Genomic DNA, 23,833 nt, shown 5'->3' on the forward strand with positions numbered 1-23,833 from the left:
ACAGGAAAATAAGTTTTCAACAACACTTGTATACATCTAGCACCTCCTAAATTTGACCCACTGAAAGCAAAAAAAAATAACATAAAAGTAGAAAATTTTAGACTGTATCATCTCTTCTTAATCAGAATACGAAACACATTAAAAGGTGAGAGTGATTTGGTAACAAATCACTGTTGAAATCACAGTTTAAATACACATTAACTTTTTCAGGTTGAAGAAATGAGGTGAGTAGGTTATATAGTATTTCAGTAATCATTTAATATATTAATAATCACTGTCTAAACAAATAAAATTTAAAAACTCACTCTGTTCATTATCATTCCACTGATTTCAAGTACAGACATGTCTGCTTTCTTGCAGTCATTGCCTTCCCATACAATAGCGCTTATTTTTTCTAATCCCGGGTGGGAACTATGGAGCCAGGGTAAATGACTCTATAAAAAAAAAAAGAAATTGGTGAATATATTTACTGCATTTCATAAATAAGATATATATGTGTGTATACATCTGTATACACACCCAATTTTATCTACACTAAAAAACAGAAATTGGTGAATGCATTTACATTTTATTTATAGAACAAGTATATGTATCTGTACAAAGCTATATCGTGTACAGTTTCAATGACACGAAAATTCTATCTTAGTGCTTCCCTGGTGGCGCAGTGGTTGAGAGTCCGCCTGCCGATGCAGGGGACACGGGTTCGTTCCCCGGTCCGGGAAGATCCCACATGCCCCGGAGCGGCTAGGGCCGTGAGCCATGGCCACTGAGCCTGCGCGAAAAAAAAAAAATTCTATCTTAAAATCAGTTAGCGGGCTTCCCTGGTGGCGCAGTGGTTGAGAGTCTGCCTGCCGATGCAGGGGACACGGGTTCGTTCCCCGGTCCGGGAAGATCCCACATGCCGCGGAGCGGCTGGGCCCGTGAGCCATGGCCGCTGAGCCTGCGCGTCCGGAGCCTGTGCTCCGCAACGGGAGAGGCCACAACAGTGATAGGCCCGCGTACCGCAAAAAAAAAAAAAAAAAAAAAAAAAAAAAATCAGTTAGCATATACACTGAACAGATGGCATAAGGAATTACGTTTATAAAAATGCATAAGTTAAGAACTTTCTGTAACATCTATTAGGCAACCTACTGTTCAAAAATACTCTAAAATTTGTCAGCAAAAGCACTTAGTTGTCAATCTGTCTACATAACTCTTAATATACAAGTGTTCAAAGACAAATGCACATTAAATTCATATTACTAATTGTTCATACTACTGACTGTCCAACTTATGATCATTCAATACGAAGGAATATGATAGCTGAGATATGAACCTCTTTGAAGGACTAAACAGTGATACAATCTCATTCAGAAAGAGATACAAACTTACCCTTAATATTTGATTTAGTTACTTTTCTGATTTTTTAATCTAGCAATTCTCCAAAGGATCAATTTAACTTTTCCCCCCTTGGAGCAGATATTGCAAACTGAAGCACCTAGAGATAGAAGGACCCTCCCAACTAGAATAACGCATCTCTCGAAGTTTCAAGGAATAGAAAAAGGTAAAAAGAAAAACTGAAAGCTTTAATACAAAAATATCAGATACTTAAAGTTGGGGTTTTTTGTTTGTTTGTTTCAGATCTATAATTAAAAGAATAAAACTTCAAAATAGGATAGATGGAGGTTAAAGATGGCAACAAAATTAATAAAACACTAATATTTACATTATCAGATATTGATAGAAATAACACTAAAAGATTAGCCCCAGAATGGGATAAATTTGTTTTATTATATTACATTCTTTCTAAGTTATTTTTATAATATATTTCAGTGAAATAACTTCTAACAATGAACAGAAGAATCTACTTCAGAATACTCTTTGAGGACAAAAACGTGATTGAAATATGGTAAAGATATGCTTCTGTAAACTTAAGGAAGATATTTTCCTCTAGGGGAAGTAAAGTTGCATTCACTCATTTCAGTTAAAGGTATAAAATAATAATACAATAATATGTAAGAAAATAGACATGGGAATTATTCTGACCTCGCACATTAATTTTCTTTATGAACAATTATATAGGCAAACCATAATGCCAGTAGTTATGCTACTGGCAAAGCTCTTTTACATTTAGTTATTTGGCTACCAAGAGGTTTTCTCTAAAAATTTATCTGTTCCAAAGATATAGTATTTTAATACACATTAACCTTCACAGTATATATTTCACTACTGGAGAGCCTTAAGAGCTATGAAATACTAGTTATTAACTATCCATTTAATTCCTCAAATTACATTTTATAATTTTTCCCCAAACAAAATACTCTAGTTTGGGATAAAAATAATTTGCACCAAAATATGTATCAAAATTTCCCTGGAACTTTAATAATTATGAAACATAATGGAACTAAAAAGCTAAGAACAAGTATGAAAAGCTGAATGGAAAGAGTGTTAAGCCACAGAGGTAACAGATTAAAACACCGATATACAGGCTTTTTTTTTTTTTTTAATTCTCAGTCTGTAACAGTGAATTACATGAAGCAAGACATACAATACCAAGAATGTACATCTAGAGACAGAAATAGGAAATCAAAAAGTTCTTCACTCTACTTCCGAAAGTACTCATTTTGCCCCAGTACCTTCTAACTAGCATTTGACAGCATTTTCCTATTTCCAGAAAGGCAAAAGGCAAGAGAGTAGAGAGCAACTAGAAACTGGAGAATTTTAAAACAATTAATTAAAAGATACAGGGGCGTGTGTGTGTGTGTGTGTGAAATGTACTCAAAAATAGGGGATATAGGGATAGATGTATAAGTATAGCTGATTCACTTTGTTATAAAGCAGAAACTAACACACCATTGTAAAGCAATTATACTCCAATAAAGATGTTAAAACAATTTTTTAAATATTGTACAAATACGTACTGCCTTCAGTACATGAGACTTTTTTAAAAAGTTTCAAAGAAAACATCAGAGCAAATCATTCCATTTTATAATTTTATGACATAGATTCTTCTTAGTTACGTTTTTCAAACTAAAATTTGGAACTCTTTCAATGGTTGCTCTTTATCCTCATCAAAATCTCAACTGCTTTGCTCCCTGTTCATTCACAACTGCCTGGAAACCTCAACACTTTAAATGGCAGCATGTTTTATTTCAGATAAATTCACCATGACAGTTGCTTTCCTGAAGTTTCCACCTGTGGGAACGGTAGCCATTAAAATACGGTTTTACCCACTGAAGAATTAATTTCACTTTAATGTGGCTTTATATTTTATTATATACTCAGCCGTGACTACAGGAGAAAATTTTTCTCTTTTAGAAATGTTTCAGTAACTATTTACCAAGAAAATAAAACAAAACTACAAATTTGGTGACATACTGACTAGAACACACTGATTCAAATACTCAGTGCTTCTTCACACGAGGAGGAATTTTTCAGTCTTCATGGTAGGCAGAAAAGGGTCCTCCAAACCTAATACAGACCTTAGTCAAACAAGAAAAAAAGCAGGCAGCCTTTCATTAAAGGGAGCTAATTTCAGCCAAAACTGAAAATATGAGCTTATTTTTTAGGAGCCTGAGAATACAAAATGTGTGTATAATCAAGTATATAATCCAAAAACAAAACCAAAGTAAAACTAGAATACTATAATTAATATGCAGAGTAGAACATTAAAAAATGTTTATTTTACCAAAAAACGAAACAGAGTAGTGTGACAGATTTAGGACCAATTTATTCTGTAGAGCATTCATTCAAACAAATTTTTTAATCATTTAAGAAAGGCCTAATTGGCATGTTTTGAAAATTTTTATTTTGTTTCATTCATTCACTCAACTAATATTAAACACCTACTATGTACCAAGCACTGTGTGATACAACAATGAGCAAAACAACACATGGTCTCTGCCTCTGTGCCACTTATGGGATTGCTGGGAAAATGGCTCACAGGCATTTTCCTAAACCTCAATTCCAGTTATTATCCTCTATGACTTAGATGAACACACAGATGACTCATCCAACACCCTTTTCTCATGCATTGTTCATTGTGTTTTTCACTTCTTAAATTCCAGGGAGCTGCGGCTATTCCCATGGCCACACCCTGGACCCTGTCACCACAAATTGTTCTACATCTGAAATGAGTCTCCAGCCACAACTTCTCATCTTACCAGGTCTCTCAAACCTTCACAATTCAAAACACACTCTTCCCTGAACATACCTATTCTTCAACCTATCAGTCCCTTCTTGGTTTCATTTCCTTCTCAATCTAACATGTCTAGATTTTTACCATATCCATTATTTCAACCAGCATATCATCCCCTCTCCTGTCCCTTGAATAGCAACTATTTAGCACCTACACTGTATGACTTTGGGTGCATTATTTAACTCTGAGCCTCCATTTTCTCATCTACGAAACAAAAAATAACCTACATTGTTATAGGTCATGTGGATTGTATGAGACAATGCATCTAGATTACTTTGCACAGTGGAAGATATATAATAAATGCTTATTAAATGTTTGCTACTATTATAATTATTACAACTATATTCCAGAGAATAGCATACAACTATGTAGAACGGGCAACTACAAATTCATAGTTTCAGATTCCAACTGGACCCTCAACCACGTGGCAGTGTGACTCTTTTTAATGCGTTACTTGGCTTGAACACAAGCAAACACAAACTCTCTCCCCACCATCTCCATTTCCCACAAATGAAAATGTCAAGCCTTCACCACCATCCACAAGCCCCTTATCCTATCATCTCACTTCTTTACTGTTGATAGACCACCTGGCCTCCTGCACATCAAAGAACAGAGATCATCAGGCAGTAACTCCCTCGTGGTCTTACCTGCTTCGTGCACTCTTCCTCCTCCTATTTCAGCAGAGGACATGTTCCTCGACCTGCAGAATCATGCGTCCCCTCCAGAACCCTAATCATTCAACAACTTCTCCTGTACCTCTTCAATTCTTCCCTACTGTTTTTTCTCCTATGCACATAAGTGCTCAAGTATCTCACATCTTCACATTTAGGAGGTGGGGACCAAAACATTCCTTCAGTTTCTCCAACCTGTCAGGGCCATGCTTCTTAAACCTCATTCCTCATTTTCACCCCTCGGCCCTCTTAGCAAAGCTTCTTTCCGCTAAAAGTTTTCCTGAAGCTGAAGCCAAAATGAATGGATATATTTTTAAGAGAAACATTTCAATCAGATCGAGAATAATAATACTTGGCTTTAACATATATTTATTTTACCCCCATTTGCTCCAGGTATTTTAATTTACAAAAATTACAGGCAAAATTGAAACTTACGTTGTACCCTTCCCTGCTCTCATTCCCTTTTTAATTCCCCAGATCTACTATCCTAAATTTGGTGTTCATTATTCCCTTGCATGTTTTTATATGCTTACTGCATATGCTTTTATTCCTAAACAATATATAACCTTGCATGTTTTAAAACTTCATTATAAATGGTATATTGTATGTATAATTCTGCAACTTGCTTTTTTTATTCAAAGTTATATTCACAAGATTTATTCTTTCTGATATATGTAACTGAGTTCATTCAATTTCACTGCTGTATATTGTTTTATCATATGCCATGATTTATTAATTCTACTATTGTTGGCTATTGCATTATTTTCCATCTTTCACTATCACATACAATGCAATGAACATTTTTCAATATGTCTCCTTGTGCCCATCTTCTAAAGTATCCTTGGAGTGAGAAGAGTCTTATAGTATGTAGACCTTCAATTTTATTATAAAGTAACAAAGTGCTCTCCAAAGTAGTTGTGCAGATTTATATTAACATCAGCTTTCAATAAGAGCATTAAAAAATTCTTTTCTTAAAATAGTGAAAAACAAACCAGTATTTTTTGCAAGGAATGGAAATTCCAGCTAGCTCAAATAAAGGTAGTGATTGGATGATGGTGTTTCTCATCAGAAACATTTTGTGGTGTCCAAGGAAAACTTAACGGTAACTAGGACTTAGGACAGAGGAATCAGCGGCCCTGGGGACCCTCTGTGCCTTGTAGACTTTCAGTCAATTATTCTGCCATTAATGTGCCTCAGCTGAACCCCATGTGTCTGTTCCTCTTCTATTGAACTTCAGTTACGTGTTTGTGTACAGACACACGTGTTACAATCTCATTACACATACTCTCTCACAACCCTTTTTCTGATAACAAGAATAGAATTCATTCTATTCCTTGGAAGGAGGAAGCAGAGATAAAGACAGAACTGTTCAACACTAAGTCTTCAGTAGAACTGACTAAAAATAAGATGTTTGATATGAGAATAGTTTTTCCTAAAAATGTGCCAAGTAGTAGCATTTCAAATTTGGGTTGGTGTGAGGTGAGACAGAAGTAGTACTTGCCTGGAGATTAGCCAGAGCAGGGGACCATGAATACACAAACCCGGAGAAAATAACAGATGTTATGCAGCAAGCTTTGGGCTTTGGGAGGGTTTAAGTCAAGTTCTCCTAAGTCTGATGAGCACGAGCCCAGAGGGAGGGAGCCAGGTGCCCCCTTCTGGGCTCTGCTCCTGCGGTGCACCTCCCTGTGAAGGAAGGAGTTTGCAGAGTTGGGGATATGCATATCTGGAACCCACACCCTTCTGGATCCATGGGACCTAGAATCCCCTAGCCTACTGGTCCCAAGCTGCCTTCCTAGGCCTGCACAGGCCTCTTGCCCAGGTCCCTCTGGAGAGGGACCCCACCAGTGTGTATATATCTGGGCCAGAGGAGAGGCCAAGGAATTTGGTTTGGAAGGATGTGGAAGGAAGTTGGGTGTTGGACCCTAGGATGTCCATATTCACACGTGAGCCCCTCCTGATGCTGGATGAAGCCTGGGATGAAAAGACAAAGGGCTTAATCCAAAAGCCTCCATTGATACTTTTACCCTAGTACCTGAAAATCTGAGAAGAAAACTTATCTACGAAGGACAGTGTGGCCCGAGCTGACATTCCATGTACTATAATTTGAGAGGCATCGCAAAACCCTGCTTATAATACAAGGTATGCCTTGGGTAAACCTGTCCTGAGAATTAACCATGAACCTCCTCCCTAACTAATATAGTAATGAAGCAGTGAGAAAAAATCACCTACAATTTTAATTTTCAAAAGCTCATTATGCATTATGATCTTGTAAGAAAAATATTTCATACGCAGCCACCTGTAAAGTGAAAGAGGCTAAAGGCTTGGTTCTCATACAAGGCAATAATTTCTCCATTTGGAATGCTAGCAATGTTCTCTCTCTGGAAAGTTTATAGAGCTTATATCCTGCCTGTTCTCCTTTAATAAAGAAACATTAAATATTTTTAAATAAACTTTCTTTAATGAGCTAGAAAAAAAATTCTTTTCTTACTTAAAGTAACAAGTATTTTTTTCCTATAATTTCTTCTAAATATTTTAAAGTTTTATTTCTTCACACTTAGGAACTATCTGGAATAAATTTTTGTCTTTGGATAATTATTTGACCCACAACCATATACTGAACAGTCCACCCTTTTCCTACTGATTTGTAATGTCACTTATGTCATACATTAGGGATCCATACAAACAGGTATCTATTTCTGGGTTTTCTATTCTGTCCCATTGGTCTATCTGTTTACACACTGAGGCTGTCTGGCCTGCTATAACAAAGTACCACAGACTAAACGGCTTACAGACAACAGAAATCTGTTTCTCGCAGTTCTGGAGGATGGGAAGTCCGAGATCAAGGTGCTGGCATATTTGGTGTCTGGTGAGATCTCACTTCCTGGTTCACAGACTACTCTCTTTTTGTTGTAACCTCACATGACGAAAGGGAAAAGGGAGCTCTCTAAGGCACCTCTTTTACAGGGGCAGTAATCCTATTCATGAGGGCTCTACCCTCATGATCTAATCACTTCCCAAAGGCCCCCATCTCCAAATACTATCACATTGGGGATTAAGCTTTGACATATCAATTTGCGGGGGACATAATATTCAGTCTATAGTGTACAGCTGTACCATACCATCTTAATTACTACACCTTTAAAGTAAATTTTTATACTCAGTAAGAAAAGTCCTCTGTTCTTCAAATTTATTTTTGCTATTCTTGACATTTTGCTCTTTAATGTGGACTTTAAATCAGTCTAAGTTCAACTAAAACACAAACAAACATACATGGTGGTAGGATTTTGATAGCAAAAGCAGTGATAATGGGTATCTCTTTCTTGTTCCTGACGTTAATAAAAATGATCCTAAAATTTCATCATGAAGTATGACAGGTTTTTAGAAGGTTCTTTGACAGTTACCTTTTATCAGATTAAGGAAGTTTCCTTCCATCTCTAGTTGTCTAAGAGTTTACTTGTTGGTTTTATTATTAAGATTTGATGAGAAGTTGGATAAGAGAGAGAAGAAGGTAAGGAAGAGTAACCCCCAGGTTTCTGAACTGGCGAGTGAGTGGATGGAGATGTCATTCATAAGAAAAACAGATTTATGAAGGAAGACGAAGTATTTGGTAAATGTGAAGTACTGGTGGGACATTCAAATGAAGATATCCTATAGACCTGTGCTGTCCAATATGGTATCCTACTCACATGTGGCTAGTGATTACTTGAAATGTGGCTAGTCCAAATGCTGTTAAGTGTTCACAACAGATATTGAAGAAAGTATTAAAAAATGTAATGTATTTCATTACTATTTCTCATACTAGTTATAAGTTGAAATGATAATATTTTGAATATATTGGGTTAAACAAAACATACTTAAATTAATTCCACCTTTTTAAATGTTTTTAAATGAGACTACCAGGAAATTTTAAATTACATATGTAACTCTCATTAAACTTCTGTTGGATAGCATTACTATAGGCACTTGGAGATACAAATCTGATACTCATGAGATGTGAATTTGTGAATTATAATCTTATAGGTGGAGTTAAGGCCACAGGTATAGATGAAACTGACCATGAGGTATGCTGAGTGAGAAAAGGACTAATGCATCTAAAGTACAATTTGACTTACAAAACTCTATTAACTGACAATTTCTCAGGAATATATGTTTGCAAGGTGAGTGACACAATCATTATACAAATACTGAGATTCTATGTTCCAGTGAAGCCAGACCGCAGCTCACATGAAAATAAAAATAATATAGGAACATTATTTTAATTGTAAGTTTTTTCTTCACCTCTGTAAAATCTGTACTTACATTCAAAGGAGCTGGACTTACAGCCCCACATAATCCAACACTGTAAACCAACCTGATGAAAAGGGTCGTCTCTATATTCTTTTTTCACACATGGATTAATTTGAGGATTTTCCACATCTGTCTCACTGGTACAAGATGATCGGCATTCTGCACAATGTAACAAGTCTTCCCATAATACATCTTCTGTTTCAGATTCTGGCCTTGTGCTCTCAGAATCCTGTCTGGAACTTGAACAGCGAGAGCTGCAACTAGTACCCGATTTAGGGGCATCCTGAAATCAAGATATTCTTTGACATTAATACAATTTATGTACCCTTTCCAACTCAAAGGATTCTATCAGAAATATATATTGCTACTTTTTGCTAAAACAACACACACACTGTCAAATGACAGTGAAATAAATAGCAAAGCATTAAAACACATAATATTTTTTAAGGAGAAACAAAATTTCCTCATATCAAAATTTGATTTCACATCTCAGCTCAAGTGTTATTTTGCAGGCAAAAGTTGTGCCTGTTTTCTCTTAAAGTTTATACAAAGTTCAGAATTCAGAGACTAGCCTAAATCCATATGGACTGCATAGTCAGTGAATGTTAACCCACTTTAATTGATGTGTTTAATGGAGTTCTTTTCTTAGTTTTTTTTTTTTTTTTAGCAACAATAGATTTCATGTATCTATTGTTTTTGTTTTTCAAACAGAAGTTCAATAAATTGATTTAAAATTAACAAATAATCTATATCAGGAAGATAACTGCCAACTCATGTTTCTTAATCTATTGTAAAAAAGTGAAAAACTAAAAGGCACAAGTTAAATAATTTCTGATCAATTTGCTTTTTTCCTAAGAGTTTTTAATGTACAAAATAAATACCTTTGACTACATTTTAATTTAAATTAATTCCAAATAATCTTTCCTAAATAAAGAATGGTAATAGCCATCCTTACGTAGTCAAGTATGCTGAAATTTTTGGATTTGTTTTTAGCTATCCTCTGTCACTAAGATTTTGTCAGTTCTACTTTAAAATGTTTTATATTTACCCCTCTCCATTTCCCATGTTATCACCACAGTTCAGACTTCATCATTCACACCTTGTTTGCTCTAAGACCTTCCTGACTGACCCCTACTTGAAAGGCCTTCCCCTCTTTCCAGATTAACCTACCCACAGTGAAGCTATTTTTTCATTCCTCAGACAAAAATCTTTCTGTGGCTTCCCACTGTTCTCCTGCATAAAGTTCACATTCCTTCACCGAGCATGCTTGCCTTCAAATGTGCTACTTCAGATCCTGTTCTCCACTTCTCCTCCAGTGACACTGGGCTATGTCTTAGCCTCTAGACACAGCTTGCTCTTTGCCACTCTAGTCTCTGATCATGTTCCTACCTCTTACTGTAATCCTACTCTCCTTTAAAGCCTACTCAACAAAGTGTCAGGAAAATACCATCTCTACCCCTTTCGAGCCGTCTTACCTTGTTTCTGAGTCTTAGTTTAGCCATCTACCAATGGGGAATAAAACTACCTACCTTAAACAGATATTAAAAATTAAATGAGCACTGTAGCTTTTAATACAAACCTAGTACAAAGGCGCTCGACAAATGTTAGTTTAAAGGTACTCTCTATTTAGAACAATTACTTTGTCCCTGAAGCGAGTTATTATTATTTATATTCATTTGATGATCAATTTTGCATTGTTGTCTGGCATCTGTAATACTGTCTGTGTTAGATGTTCATGTATTTCATATCCTCAAATAAATCATAACTCTCAAATACACTATAAGTCTATGAAAGACAGAAACCAAACACTACGTTTTTTGCCATCATTAGCACAGGTAACAAGATGTCTTAAATGAATGAGATATATTATTGATAATTAATTTATTGATATTAGAATGGGATACTAAATATATATTTAGTGTACTGATAGAGTGTTTGTGGGAGGAGGGTTGTTTGAGGGAGAAGTAAAAATTTTCCAAAAGAGCTGAGCAGGAAAATGAAAAAAGAAAGAAAAAAAATACAGAAAGAGAAAAGGGTAAAAATTAGTCAGTTTTCTTTCATGAAAAGCACTCCAAAAATACTTCCAATTCACTAATGTCAACCAGAATATTTGAAGCATAAGCAGTTTTCATCACAACAATTTTCATTAGATAGCAAGACACAGACTGTATTAAGTAATCAGTAACTGCTAATCGAAAATTTTTGATAAAACTATCTTATTATCTATAACTAATTTCTGATGCAGACTTGTTAATCAGATACAGAAATAAGTAATAGGATTAAAGGCCTGATGACTGTTTAAGTGAAACTAATGGGTGATTTCAGGGATAAAGAAATATCTATAATTCTTTATAAATGTATTTTGTCAAATACTGATTAATAAGTGGGCCATTTTACAAATGTAAAATCTAAAAATTATTGCCTATAATTGCTTACATTTCAAACAGAATTTTATCTGCAGTATTTAGGTAGTGAGTGGCCACTTTAAATTTCACTACAAATTGCTGAATTAAGCCAAAAATAGGAAATTTTAGAACTGAAGGAAATAGCTCAAGTTAATAGCTCATTTAATACAATTTGTTCTGCTTATTTCAAATCTTTAGACAGATAGCTAAAACTGAGGATACAATCATATTAAGAAAGTTTATTTATTTGAACTGAAATAGATGAAGGGAATAAACATTTATAACAGAAATGCTTTGTGTGTGGCAATTATGCATAATCTTATTTAAAATTAACAATCTGATGAGGCCAGTCTCCCTCCCTCCCCACTGTACAGAGGCAGAAACTGAGACTCAGGTAAGTTAAATAATTTTTCCAAAGTCACTTAAGTAGTCTGACTCCATGCCCATGGTTTCTTCACTATGCTTTCCATCAAATGCTTCCTTCATCAGATGAAAAGCTAATCCACAATAGGGAATAAAAATTAAAGATACCTGCAGAGTTAAACAAAGCAAGACAGAGCTAGGAAACAGGACAAGTGCTAAAACAGAGCTACTGGTTCCCCAGGACACCTCCTATATCTCAGATAACCAAGTAATTCTACCATCTTCCCAACAAGAGACTGGAAGAAGCCAATCAGATATAGTAGATAGTAGAAAAAGGCAAGAAACCAGGGTGGGGGTAGGGTTTGGGGGTTGAGGGGTAAGAGGGAGGAGGGTTAGGAGAAAGTCCAACACACTGAATGGCAAGATCACTACCTCATCCCCAACCCCCTTGGTGCCAAACACCATGACAGCGTGGTATAATATCTACCACCCCCATGCCACCAGAAGATTGGATGCTTCTTCCTGAAAAACTAAATGTCCCTAAAAAGTATATCTATAGATGCTGACATCTGGGAGGCTTACAACAAATGGCTGGGTCCCTGACCAGTACTCTTAAAGTGAGGCCCACCAGTCTTACCCCTGCACAAAGTGCTTCCCCAAATGATTTCTTTGTGCCTCACCCTAAAAGAAAACAGTATCACCAGTAATTTGAAGAGTATAGTAATAAATACATATAGATGCAAAACAACGCTACAAATCCTCTGTCTGAAGTTTACTTATTCAAAGGAGGTTGTGTTTTGCTTTTTCAATAAAAAATAAGAACAACTTTGAAGGTGGTTTGACTTGAGAGTAAAAAAATTTGGAACTGAAATACAGCTTTTAAAATATTTTCTAGTCTAAAGTTCCTCACTTCACAGATGAAGAATTTGAAGACCAGATTTTACTTTTAAGTAATTTTTATATCACGTTTAAAAAGATTTAAAACAACCAATGCCTACTAGCTAATTATCAGCCTTACTTAGAATCTGGAAGATTTTAAGAAACATTTATTTAAAAGTTAAGATCAGTAGAATAATGTTTTGCCCTTCAAGAATCTCATTATTTCAAAATATAGTTGCAAACCAAGAAAAGTAAAGATTAGGGGAGAGAAAAGTACCTCTAAAGCCAAGTAATTTATTCTATAGGAGAGTGGAGACCTCCTTCTATAGGAGGTCCTGAATTCTTTCCAGGACCAACATCTACCTGTGCATGGAATAAGACTTTGAATTTCACAAGCATGGTTAACTGGCTTAGGAACACTAAACGGTACATCAGATAATGTGGAAGAAGAGGCAATGAATAGACATACTGGCATTAGTGTCTTTCTAATGGCAGCCACTGAGAGAAGAAACAGCTGTAGTCACGTAGAAAGATTAACTAGAGATAAAACCACAAAGAAGAGTGTACAAAGAACAAGTAACTCTTCTAATCTTAAAACTCTTAAGCTATTCATATTCCAGCACAGCATAATATTAGATTTTTCACAAGTTTGACCCTAAATCATCAAGAAAAAAATATATTCTAATACAGTACAAAAAGAGTAGAAGGTAATGTTTATCAAAAAGTGATGTAAAAAGTAATTCATGTGCCTTCAAGCAAGACAATGTATTGTCCTTAGAATAAAATGTGAAAATACAATTGAATGAAATTTTTTTTCTATTTAAATATTTCAAGAGATATAATAACTTCAAGAGATGTGGTAAAGTTGGAAAAGGGTTTGGAGAAAAACAGACATTAATAAAGAAAAACAGAATCAAAGAAGAAAAAGGAATTGAATTTTATAGCATGGGTGACTTAACTGGTGACAGTAACATGAAGGAAGTCATTTAGAATAATAACTTTGCTACAATCTAAAAGTTATAAAGCCTTTCAAATCGTGGAAAAGACTAACATAGGAGTTCACAGATTCTCTCTCCAGGATCTTCTTTAAAAGGAAACAATAAACTCAATGTATGAGTCTTCAGAAATAATGCACAAAATGAATACAAGTGTGTGGCTATCATGTGTGAAATACATTAATCTAAAACCGCTTCTTTGTAAGTCCAGATCATATAACAGTAAGATATCGAGATTGATGGAAAATATCTGTTATTTCAATAATCATAAATTTGTTGAAAAAAGTTGTAAATTAAAAACATGCAAAATAGATATATATGTACAGATGCAAGGCCAAGTATATACCTCATTAGGGTAATGTTTCTTATAATGGTGTGGCTTTCTATTCCGAAGAATGCTCTCGGAAGTCCTGTCTGCATGACGGCGCAATGGGTATCCTGTTTCTGGACCTTCTTCACTGGAGACTTCATCAGAGACATTTGTTACTGTCCTCTGGGTATCCTAAGTTAGGAGTATAAAAAGAGAGTTGTTGGTAATTTCTGACTAACCTCGCAGCTTTAAAACTGCAAAATTTTAAATTATACACACATATACACAGATACCTTCAAATACCTCTAAAGATCTCAGAGTAATTGATTAGTACTACCTGATTTTCTAAAAAATGTCTTAAATCAGTGACTAAAGTAACTCAATAGTCATTTGTCAAATATTGTTCTATAACATTTCTGTTCACAAAAGGATCTGAAATGGCTTACAAAATTGAGAACGTAAAATAGCATAAAAGCAGAACAGAGACCCTTTAAAGGAAGCCTGAGAGACCTAAAATGAATTACATTATTCTCACAAACTAAAAATGCTATCAATCTTAAGACCAGCACTGATTTAATAATGGGTTATGAGACAATGAGGAGGTGACTGGTAGCTGAATGAAACACATATCAGTCAGACAACACCATGTAAATACTGATTTTTTAGAGATAACCAGATTCCAGAAGTTCTGAAACTGAGAGACTCCAGAGCAGATATTTTACTGATACTTTCATGTTCCTCTTATATGACATTAGTAGGTAATACATACCTGGAAATGTGTTTGAAAACTGCATGACTAAAAACTTAATTTATTTGTTGACTGATGCTAGTGATGTGAGGCTCACATTACCAGAGAGTTAAATGCCTCAAAAATCTAAAATCAGAGTAAGGGACTCTGATTCATTGCTGCCCCATGCTATTTATTATATAGCTACAGGTACTGAAAATACATGTACTGTCAAGCAATAACACATACTTCACTCAAAATAGAGAATCCTCTTTTTTTCCTTTACTTTCCTCAACACACGTGTTCATGCTTACGTTCCTAAATGTAACAAAGGTAACATCTTTTAATTTGACCATATATATATATTGTTTTTTTACTGTAACAGCTTTTAAAGAATAAATTATTTGGGCTTCCCTGGTGGCACAGTGGTTAAGAATCTGCCTGCCATCGCAGGGGACACGAGTCCGATCCCTGGCCCGGGAAGATCCCGCATGCCACAGAGCAGCTAAGCCCATGTGCCACAACTACTGAGCCTGTGCTCTAGAGTCTGTGCTCTGCAACAAGAGAAGCCACAGTGAGAAGCCCGCCCCCTGCAAAGAAGAGTAGCCCCTGCTTGCCTCAACTAGAGAAAGCCCATGTGCAGCAACAAAGACCCAACACAGCCAAAAATTAAAAACAAACAAACAAATAAATAAATAAAAATTTTAAAAAAGAAGAATAGATTATTTAACCAAAATACTTCAGGGAAACAAAGAGAAAGAAGATATTACATCAAGCTTTGTTACAATAAACCCAGGGTTTCTTCCGGAAAAGTAAACAAACAATTGTTATCCTTAGCAAATATTTCCTCAGTAAGACTTTTTTCCAAATTAAAAACAAAACAAATGTGCTGACACCAAAGGTAACAAAGGTAGGAAAAACAAGGTAATATTTTCTTACAGAGAACATTAATGGAAAACCAGGGTCCTAGTTCAGTGTCTAGAATAATTTAGATGTTCCATTTGAAATAAATTCTTACACACACACAGAAATGGGGAAATAAAAAGTAACGTTTAACAAATATCAACTATAAATTATAAAGTGCTTTAACATTTCAGAAAAACTGGAGCCATCAATCAATTCAGAAGGTGCCAAGTTATACTGGAAATCAGGTTTATTCACACTACTTTATCTGATTTTCAGCTTCATCAGTGTGATTTGTAAAGGCTCACAGAATAAATTCTGGAGAAAATACATATACTCAAGGGCAACTACTATGTCTAAGTCACTTCCCATTAACTAACATAAAATCACACAAAATACTTTTAAAAATCACACTTACTTTGCTGGGAATGTTCCTCAGTGTTCCTGTGTTCCAGGTTGCCTCTTCTGGCCGAAGAGTTTCACACTGAAGTTCATGGCTTTGTACTCCATCTTCGCTGCTCTTAACAGTCTTTTTCCCATCAAGGGATACATAGCCATTGTCAGTCTCAGTTGATTTATCAATTGAATTCTTTGCTTTCTTTGATCTAAAAAGGAAAATATGTGAAGCATCTTATGTGGACTTAGCTTATTCTGGATAGGTTACCAGCAGAAATTATGATCTGTTAATAATTAAATCTGGTAGTTATTTCTCAGCATTTTAATCACTACCTTATTTTTACAATAAATAATTCAGAAATATAATATCTATCGTAAAAAATAAACATGTAAATCAATGTCCTACTTCAGCTTATTTTATAAGTTTCAAGGTCTTACAAATAGCAATTGTACGAGACATGCTCTAACTTACCAAACAATTATTGGTCAAAATCACCTGGTCTGGACTTCCCTGGTGGCGCAGTGGTTAAGAATCCACCTGCCAATGCAGGGGACACGGGTTCGAGCCCTGGTCCGGGAAGATCCCACATGCCGTGGAGCAACTAAGCCCATGCGCTACAACTACTGAGCCTGCGCTCTAGAGCCCGTGAAACACAACTACTGAGCCCACATGCCACAACTACTGAAGCCTGCGCGCCTAGAGCCCGTGCTCTGCAACAAGAGAAGCCACCGCAACGAGAAGCCTGCGCACCACAACGAAGAGTAGCCTCCACTCGCCGCAACTGGAGAAAGCCCGTGTGCAGCAACGAAGACCCAACGCAGCCAAAATAAATAAATAAACTTACTAAAAAAATGATTTAAAAAAATCACCTGGTCTTTGAGCAAAATCTAGGATCAAAATTTTAGCGATTTTATTATGGTTAATAATATATTTTTAAGGTCTTATTTTTTTAAGAACTACCTCAGTAATTATTAAGTTGCAATTAGTGGTTTAACTTAGTTTTAATACTCTCCTTTACCCAAATACTTTACCATTAGTATGGATACATAAATATTCTGATAAATTCATTTTAATATACAATGGAGACACAGGACTTTTGTAACACAAAAAGCACATGAAAAAAGGGAAAACTTTGTACAAGATTCTACATAATGGAAGAAGTAAAAACAAAGAACGCAAAGAAAAAGAAGTAACCTCTTTCACCCACTGAAATACTCTAGAAAAAAAGTTAGTAATCATGTAGCTTACAAGTACCTAAAAGACTACAATTGAGGTTCTTCACTTATAGGTATTAAGTTTTTCTCAATACAAAACATATAACATGGAAAATAATAAACCATTTGATTAATAGGCAAATGCTTGAAGAGTCCTCTTCAGAGACTACGGTGGGTGAAAGAATGGCTATCCAAAAGAAATATTAGTAGAAACAATGTAAATCCCACATGAAATTAAAATGTGCTCAATGCAGATTAAGTCTGTCATAAAACATTACTAAAAAGTAATTGTATTTAATTATATTTAAATAAATTCCCTTGAATTTTCTCCAAGTATCAGTTTTGCAAGACAGGAAAAATAAAACTAGTATATTGCCTTCAGGCAGGTCAAAAAACAAAAGGACTTTCAAATGGAGAAAAAATGTTATCTTTAACACTACAGTTACTCAGTTCTATTGGAATCTATCAGAACTGTGCAGGACCTTAGAATTCATCTATGCTAAATATTCATTTTGGAAACAAGGAATCAGAAATATAAAGAGGCCTAGGCAACTTATTTAAGGTCACATAGCCAGTTAGAAGCAAAGCTGACATTAGAACACAGACCTTCTGACTACGAGGTTAATTATATTCTCCACATTACCTCCAAATGCCCACTCTCTGGGAAACTGCCTGTTAGGATTTCTTCTTAACACACTCATCAAAGCCTAGAAGATTTCTGTCTCGTACAAACAGGCCCCTTTCCTTCCTGACCTTCTCCTGCAAGACTACTAAAGGGGACAGACAGGCCATACCTCCCATATGCTCTACAGAGCTCTGATGCTTTTTAAGCATTTTTAAGAACACACCTCAGCAGAGCTGCAAGACTCAAAAGTCTAATCTTCTGACCCTTTTCTTTCTATATTACCCTAAGAGGCATGGAGAGACTAAGGGAATGAGCCATAGAACAAAGATCATTTAAGAATGGCAGAGGGAGGGAGGAAAATGAATTACAGCAGAGAGGAGAAAGGGCAAAAGAGAAAATAAAAGGTGCAGAGAAAAGCTGTGAACTTCTCTGCCTAGAGAAGAAAGAGATAGAAATGCCAGTTATTAACTGTTCCCTTTACCTCTCCCTTGAATATTGTGCAATGTGTACATGTGGAAAAAGACCAAGGGAAGTGAAGTTACTTGATATCTTAAAAATGTGAGAAACTCAAAGACAGTGAAAGTGTGTGCTGGAAAGGTATTTATGAAGCTTCATGGAAACTGTATTGGGCTGGAAAGGGAGGGGGAAGGCGGTGAATAAGGTGAAGGAAGACTGAAGAGTTGATAGAACAGAACCATTAATCAGCCAGGATATGCAAGAAGAGAAATTTATTTGGGAAGAAAGATAGAACGTTGGACCTGAAGTGCCTGGGAACATCCTGAGAAAGATCAGTAAGCAGCTGATAATAACATAGGCCTAGAAGCCAATGGTCAAAGCAAAAAAAAAAGTAGCTGTAAACTTGCAGAGTGAACCAGAACCCTAGAGGGCCAAAAGATACAGGCGTAGTGAAAAGGGCTTTGAATCAGTAATAATGGCTGCTTTAAGAATTTTTCTAAGGGGAATGTATTCTTTCCTTACCAGGACAGAGTAAAGACTATGCTAAGCCAGGGGCAGGAGTACTAGTAGCACTCGTTCTATTTACCTTTCGGCTATCTCCTACTTCCTCCCTACTTCCTCTCTTCCTTATCTCTGCCTCCTTCCGATCTTCTCTGGGTTGTTTCTCTCTCCCAAGATCTCCTCGAAATACAAGTAACACTATCAGAAGATATGAACAGCAAGTTACTAAGCTACAGTAGCTACCTGATGCTTCTCTTCTGCTAAGTGCAGATAATGTGCAAACCAAGCTGAAATAACAAAGAAAACACTAAATGTAAGTACCAACCTCAGAGTTTACAAAGCAGCTCAAAATACAAATCGAGGCAGCTTGACAGGGGCTGGTAATAACAGCACTTGCAAAAGCATTGTTGGAATGGAACAGCAGGAGCAGCCCAGCAACAGCCAGTAATGGCAACTCATTCGAAGGCAATTTTAGGGCAGGGGGCCGGGTGCAGCCCAGAGGGGATGGGAGATGGGCTACATACAGAGGATTAATTGAGTAAGTATATTGAGGACAATAGGAACCAGATTTTTCAGTGATAGAGAAGGAAGATATAGAGAGAAGAAAAGATAAAATGAACTCTGTGATACTGTATCTGAATTGGAAATTCTGCAAATTCCACCGCAAATTCATGGCTTATATCTAAAGAAATAAATATAAATGTAAAAGGACACGGACACACACACACACACACACACACACACACTTTCTAGCTCTGTCCACTGAGAAGGCCCCAGGGTAGCAACACCACAATAGCAATGAGCGTATCCAGCATTCAGATCTTGGTTTCTATATACCACTCTCCTTGAAGAAGTGACTCATTCCAGGCCTGAGGCAGAGGAAGTACAAGTTGAAACTGGAAACATTTTGTTGTGCCATAAAGTAAGGAAGGGTTCAGAGAATGATGAGGACATGCCAAAAAGACAAAGACACTGCTCAAAGGGGCTCCCCTGGCCAAATTGAAGCCAATCTAATATCAAAATAAATAATGACAGCAACAAACTGAAAAAAATAGAAATCCATAAGTAAATAATTAAAGGAAAGCTCTTCCATAAAGTAGAACGCCAAGTAATAAATGTAGAAGGAACGACAGAGTTAGAAAAATTACCATTTGACAGCCACCATAATAATAATTCAAGCAAGAATCATCAATCGATGCTAAAACCAGAAGGTGAAGGTGGGATGAGAAATAGGTTATTTTTATAGTTAATGTATCTCCACATAGGACATTTGTTGATTATAAAGGAAAAAATAAATAAATTTACAATGGAGAAATATAGTAGACACTATCTTAATCGAGTGATTCATATAAATATCACTAGTAAGGGAACAAATCTACATAGTTTGCCACCTGACAGGATGCAATGATATTGCTGCCAAAAATGCATAACTGGGTTTAATTATGAAGAAATATCACACTACTAACTCAGTGGTAGGCTGCTAAATGTTGAACAACCAGCTATCCAGGGGTAAAAAGCTCTTGTTTATAGTGTTCCCTTATTTCCATGGTGTAAATAATCCTACCACGGCCAATTTCAAATACCAACTGACAACGCTGAAGACAGCACTGGGAAGAGATACACATATTGAGCTCTCACAAGTCACTTGGAGCTACATCCAGAAAACCACCTGCACAAACCCGAATTAATAGACATTCTACAAAGTGACTGCCTGCCCTGTATCTTCAAAACTGTGAAAAACATGAAACTTGAGGAAAGACTGAAGTCTGTCCCACAATGAAGGAGACAAGACATGACCCCTGGATGTGGCACATGATCCCAGATTGATCCTTTTGCTGTAAAGGATATTAATAGGGACAATTAACAGAATTGAACTGGGTCTCTGGGGGAAAGATATATGGGAGTTCTTTGCATTGTTCTCTCAACATTTCTGTAAGTTTGAAATTGTTTCAAAATAAAATTATGTATTTTTAAAGGTACAAACTGATTACTTTAGATCTGAGCATCAGGGACATGCTGACAGGAGAAAATGTAGGAGGGCTAAGTTCCAATAAAGCAGGTTGAAGAGGGTCAAAAATTGTGACTGCTCCAGGCAAGGTTTAGTTTTACCACTGACTAGCTATATCATTCATAGTCATTAATTGCTGAAAGTAAGAACTTCACAGAATTATATTAATTTCTCAAAAGGAACACAGGTTACCCAGACTCATATGTTTAAGTAATTCTTCCCATTCCCTTACAAAAGGGGGTAAAATTATTAGGGAAAGACAGTGGGAGTGAGAGATTTATTTTTTAAATATATATATTATGAAATTCTACTTAGAGTATATTTTTTAAAGGGAAGTTACTTCTATTTAAGTGAACTGAAAAATACGTAAAAAAATAAACTGAAGGGAGCTAAATATTTTGATTTTTTTCCTTTCTTTTTTTGGGGGGCAGGGGATCATTTAATAGAATTTCCTCCTTCTCAGGGGAGAATTTAGTGGGGTTTTTTTTTTGTAATTGCATTTTTTTTGTAATTTTTTTTTTTTTTTACGGCATAGTGATTCAATATTAACAGCACGTTGATTTTAAAATAAACACATGATTCTAAATCATCATTCCCTATCAAAAACAAAAGCAGGATAGAAAGAAGCTGGTTAGGAATTATTGTCCTACAATATAGAAAGAAATGGTACTTTTTAGTATTATCCACAGAAAGATCTTACCTTTTGATAGCTACACTTTATGCATATAATACACCCACTTAATAAAACCAGAGTTAACAATAGTTTCTTAGACCAACCCAAACACTATGAGTCACAGGCATCTGGGCAGTGAGGTTAGTAGTATGTTGAAAATGGAGACATACAAGTCTACCATGATTTTACATATTCCATGACAGAAACAGTATTTCCTGCATTTGGATTTTTTTAAAATTGAAGTAGAGTTGATATACAATATTATATTAGTTTCAGGTGTACAACATAGTGGTTCAGCATTTATATACTGCTGCACTGGATTCTGAACAAAAAGCATTTGCAAAGATACAATGTGCAATTTCACTGCCATGGTCATGGCTTATAGTTTTATAACTAGCTAATAACTAATTAACACTTGAATCTTTGGATGGCATAACCTGTGTAAAATTTTCTTTAAAGTATTATGCTTGACATTCAAGAAGGGTAGCTCTGGGCTTCCCTGGTGGCGCAGTGGTTGAGAGTCCGCCTGCCGATGCAGGGGACACGGGTTCGTGCCCCGGTCCGGGAAGATCCCACATGCCGCGGAGCGGCTGGGCCCGTGAGCCATGGCTGCTGGGCCTGCGCGTCCGGAGTCTGTGCTCCGCAACGGGAGAGGCCACAACAATGAGAGGCCCACGTACCACCAAAAAAAAAAAAAAAAAAAAAAAAAAAGAAGGGTAGCTCTATGTCAAAAATACTCTTAGGAGGACATGACTTTACATGTAGTATAATTACCCTAGTTCCTTTGTGAGATATAGTGAGAGACAATTTGATTCTTTTCTAAAAAAATGCAAATAAATGTACAATCTACACTATAAGTAAATCATAAAACTGTATTTTTTCACATAGAAACTTTAGCCAAAAAGTTAACACAACTTTTAAAAACTTACTAGCTTATAAAATATCAAGTGTATTGTGTCAAACATGAAAACCACTGTGTTTCTATATTAAAAAACCTAGTGAGGTAATCAAGAACACTCATGATACTCTGTCCTGCCATGGAAAAAACGTTACAAGTATTTCTTGGTGCTCTCAAAAATATTCAGAGGTATACAAATTGAGCCAACTGAAGATCATCCTTTCAGTATTAAAGGACATTAGAGTTGCTAGGGGGAAGTTAACAGTAACAGATAACTCTTGTTCTAGAACATAGTATGAAATTTCTGGCCTTGCTCTCATTTGCACAAGGTTAGGAATCAAGGAGGAGAGGAGGTTAGAGAAACAGAATGCATAAAATCTCAGATATAAGAAAATGACACAGGGGCCTGCATATAACCATCACTGCTATCTGGAGCTATGCATACACCTTGATTACATACTAACATAGCCCTTCAAAGACTTTTGGGACCCTATGTCTCTCAAGGCATCCTCTACCACACATAAGTTTGAGAGGTGTGTACCAAATTGGGTTTATTTATAGTACCTGTAATCTTTTTAGGACCAGTCCAACTCTAAAATACAGTGACTCTAGCAAATTTAATAAGTTATCTAGTTGTGGCCATAAGATAGTCTTAAAAATCTGGGATATACTGGCATTTACACAGTCTTCATGCTTGTCTGTGGAAGACATCCAATAGACCTTCACCCAGTCTATAGCTTAAATGACTGAACTTTTTAAACTACAGTCAGTAAAAACCAAATTTTAATCCCTGTATCAAAAATTTCTGGTGGAACTGCATACCATCTTAACTTATATTATGCAGTATACTCCATTCTGTGAAGAAAATCAATTTATTGAATCCAATTTTCACTTTAGTGTTAAAAACAGCAAATATGGAAGCTAAACAGAACAGAAATCTTCAAGGTAAGTCAGTCACACATAGGAATTAACAAGTAACCTGGTTTTACTCTGATATCTGTCTCTAACTCACCAAGTCAATTTATATAAGTTACTTTTTCTACTCAAAAAAGAGCATAATTTCTACTGACTTTGTTTTAATGATATTGTGATCGTCAAATGAATCTTCAAGGACATGAAAGAGTACTTAGGATCCATCTGAATTTTGAAATAGGTATTATGCTGAAGAGATGTAAAATCTACTCTTTTAAATATTTATTTATTTATTTTTAGATGTGTTGGGTCTTCGTGGCTGTGCGTGGGCTTTCTCTAGTTGCACAAGTGAGGACTACTCTTCATTGCGGTGCATGGGCTTCTCACCACCGTGGCTTCTTTTGTTGCGGAGCACTTGGCTCTAGGCATGTA

The 23,833-nt window shown here is 35.9% G+C and overlaps 1 protein-coding gene across 6 annotated transcripts in view; it reads right to left on the reverse strand.

The window, feature by feature from the left end:
• The window catches only part of PHTF2 (putative homeodomain transcription factor 2), a gene marked incomplete at both ends in the record, with an annotated part of 90,046 nt that overhangs the window by 13,571 nt on the left and 52,642 nt on the right, over positions 1-23,833 (reverse strand). For 4 of the 6 annotated variants that reach the window (XM_079711004.1, XM_079711006.1, XM_079711002.1 and 1 more), the window contains 4 exons: positions 306-434; positions 9,200-9,418; positions 14,124-14,279; positions 16,136-16,322. In XM_079711004.1, the coding sequence (XP_079567130.1) occupies positions 306-434; positions 9,200-9,418; positions 14,124-14,279; positions 16,136-16,322 (691 nt within the window). The remainder of the gene's footprint in view (positions 1-305; positions 435-9,199; positions 9,419-14,123; positions 14,280-16,135; positions 16,323-23,833) is intronic. The other 2 variants (XM_079711007.1, XM_079711005.1) reach the window with 2 other exon arrangements.

The sequence above is a fragment of the Hyperoodon ampullatus genome, assembly GCF_949752795.1.
Source record: "Hyperoodon ampullatus genome assembly, chromosome: 9".
Taxonomy (NCBI): Eukaryota; Metazoa; Chordata; class Mammalia; order Artiodactyla; family Ziphiidae; genus Hyperoodon; species Hyperoodon ampullatus.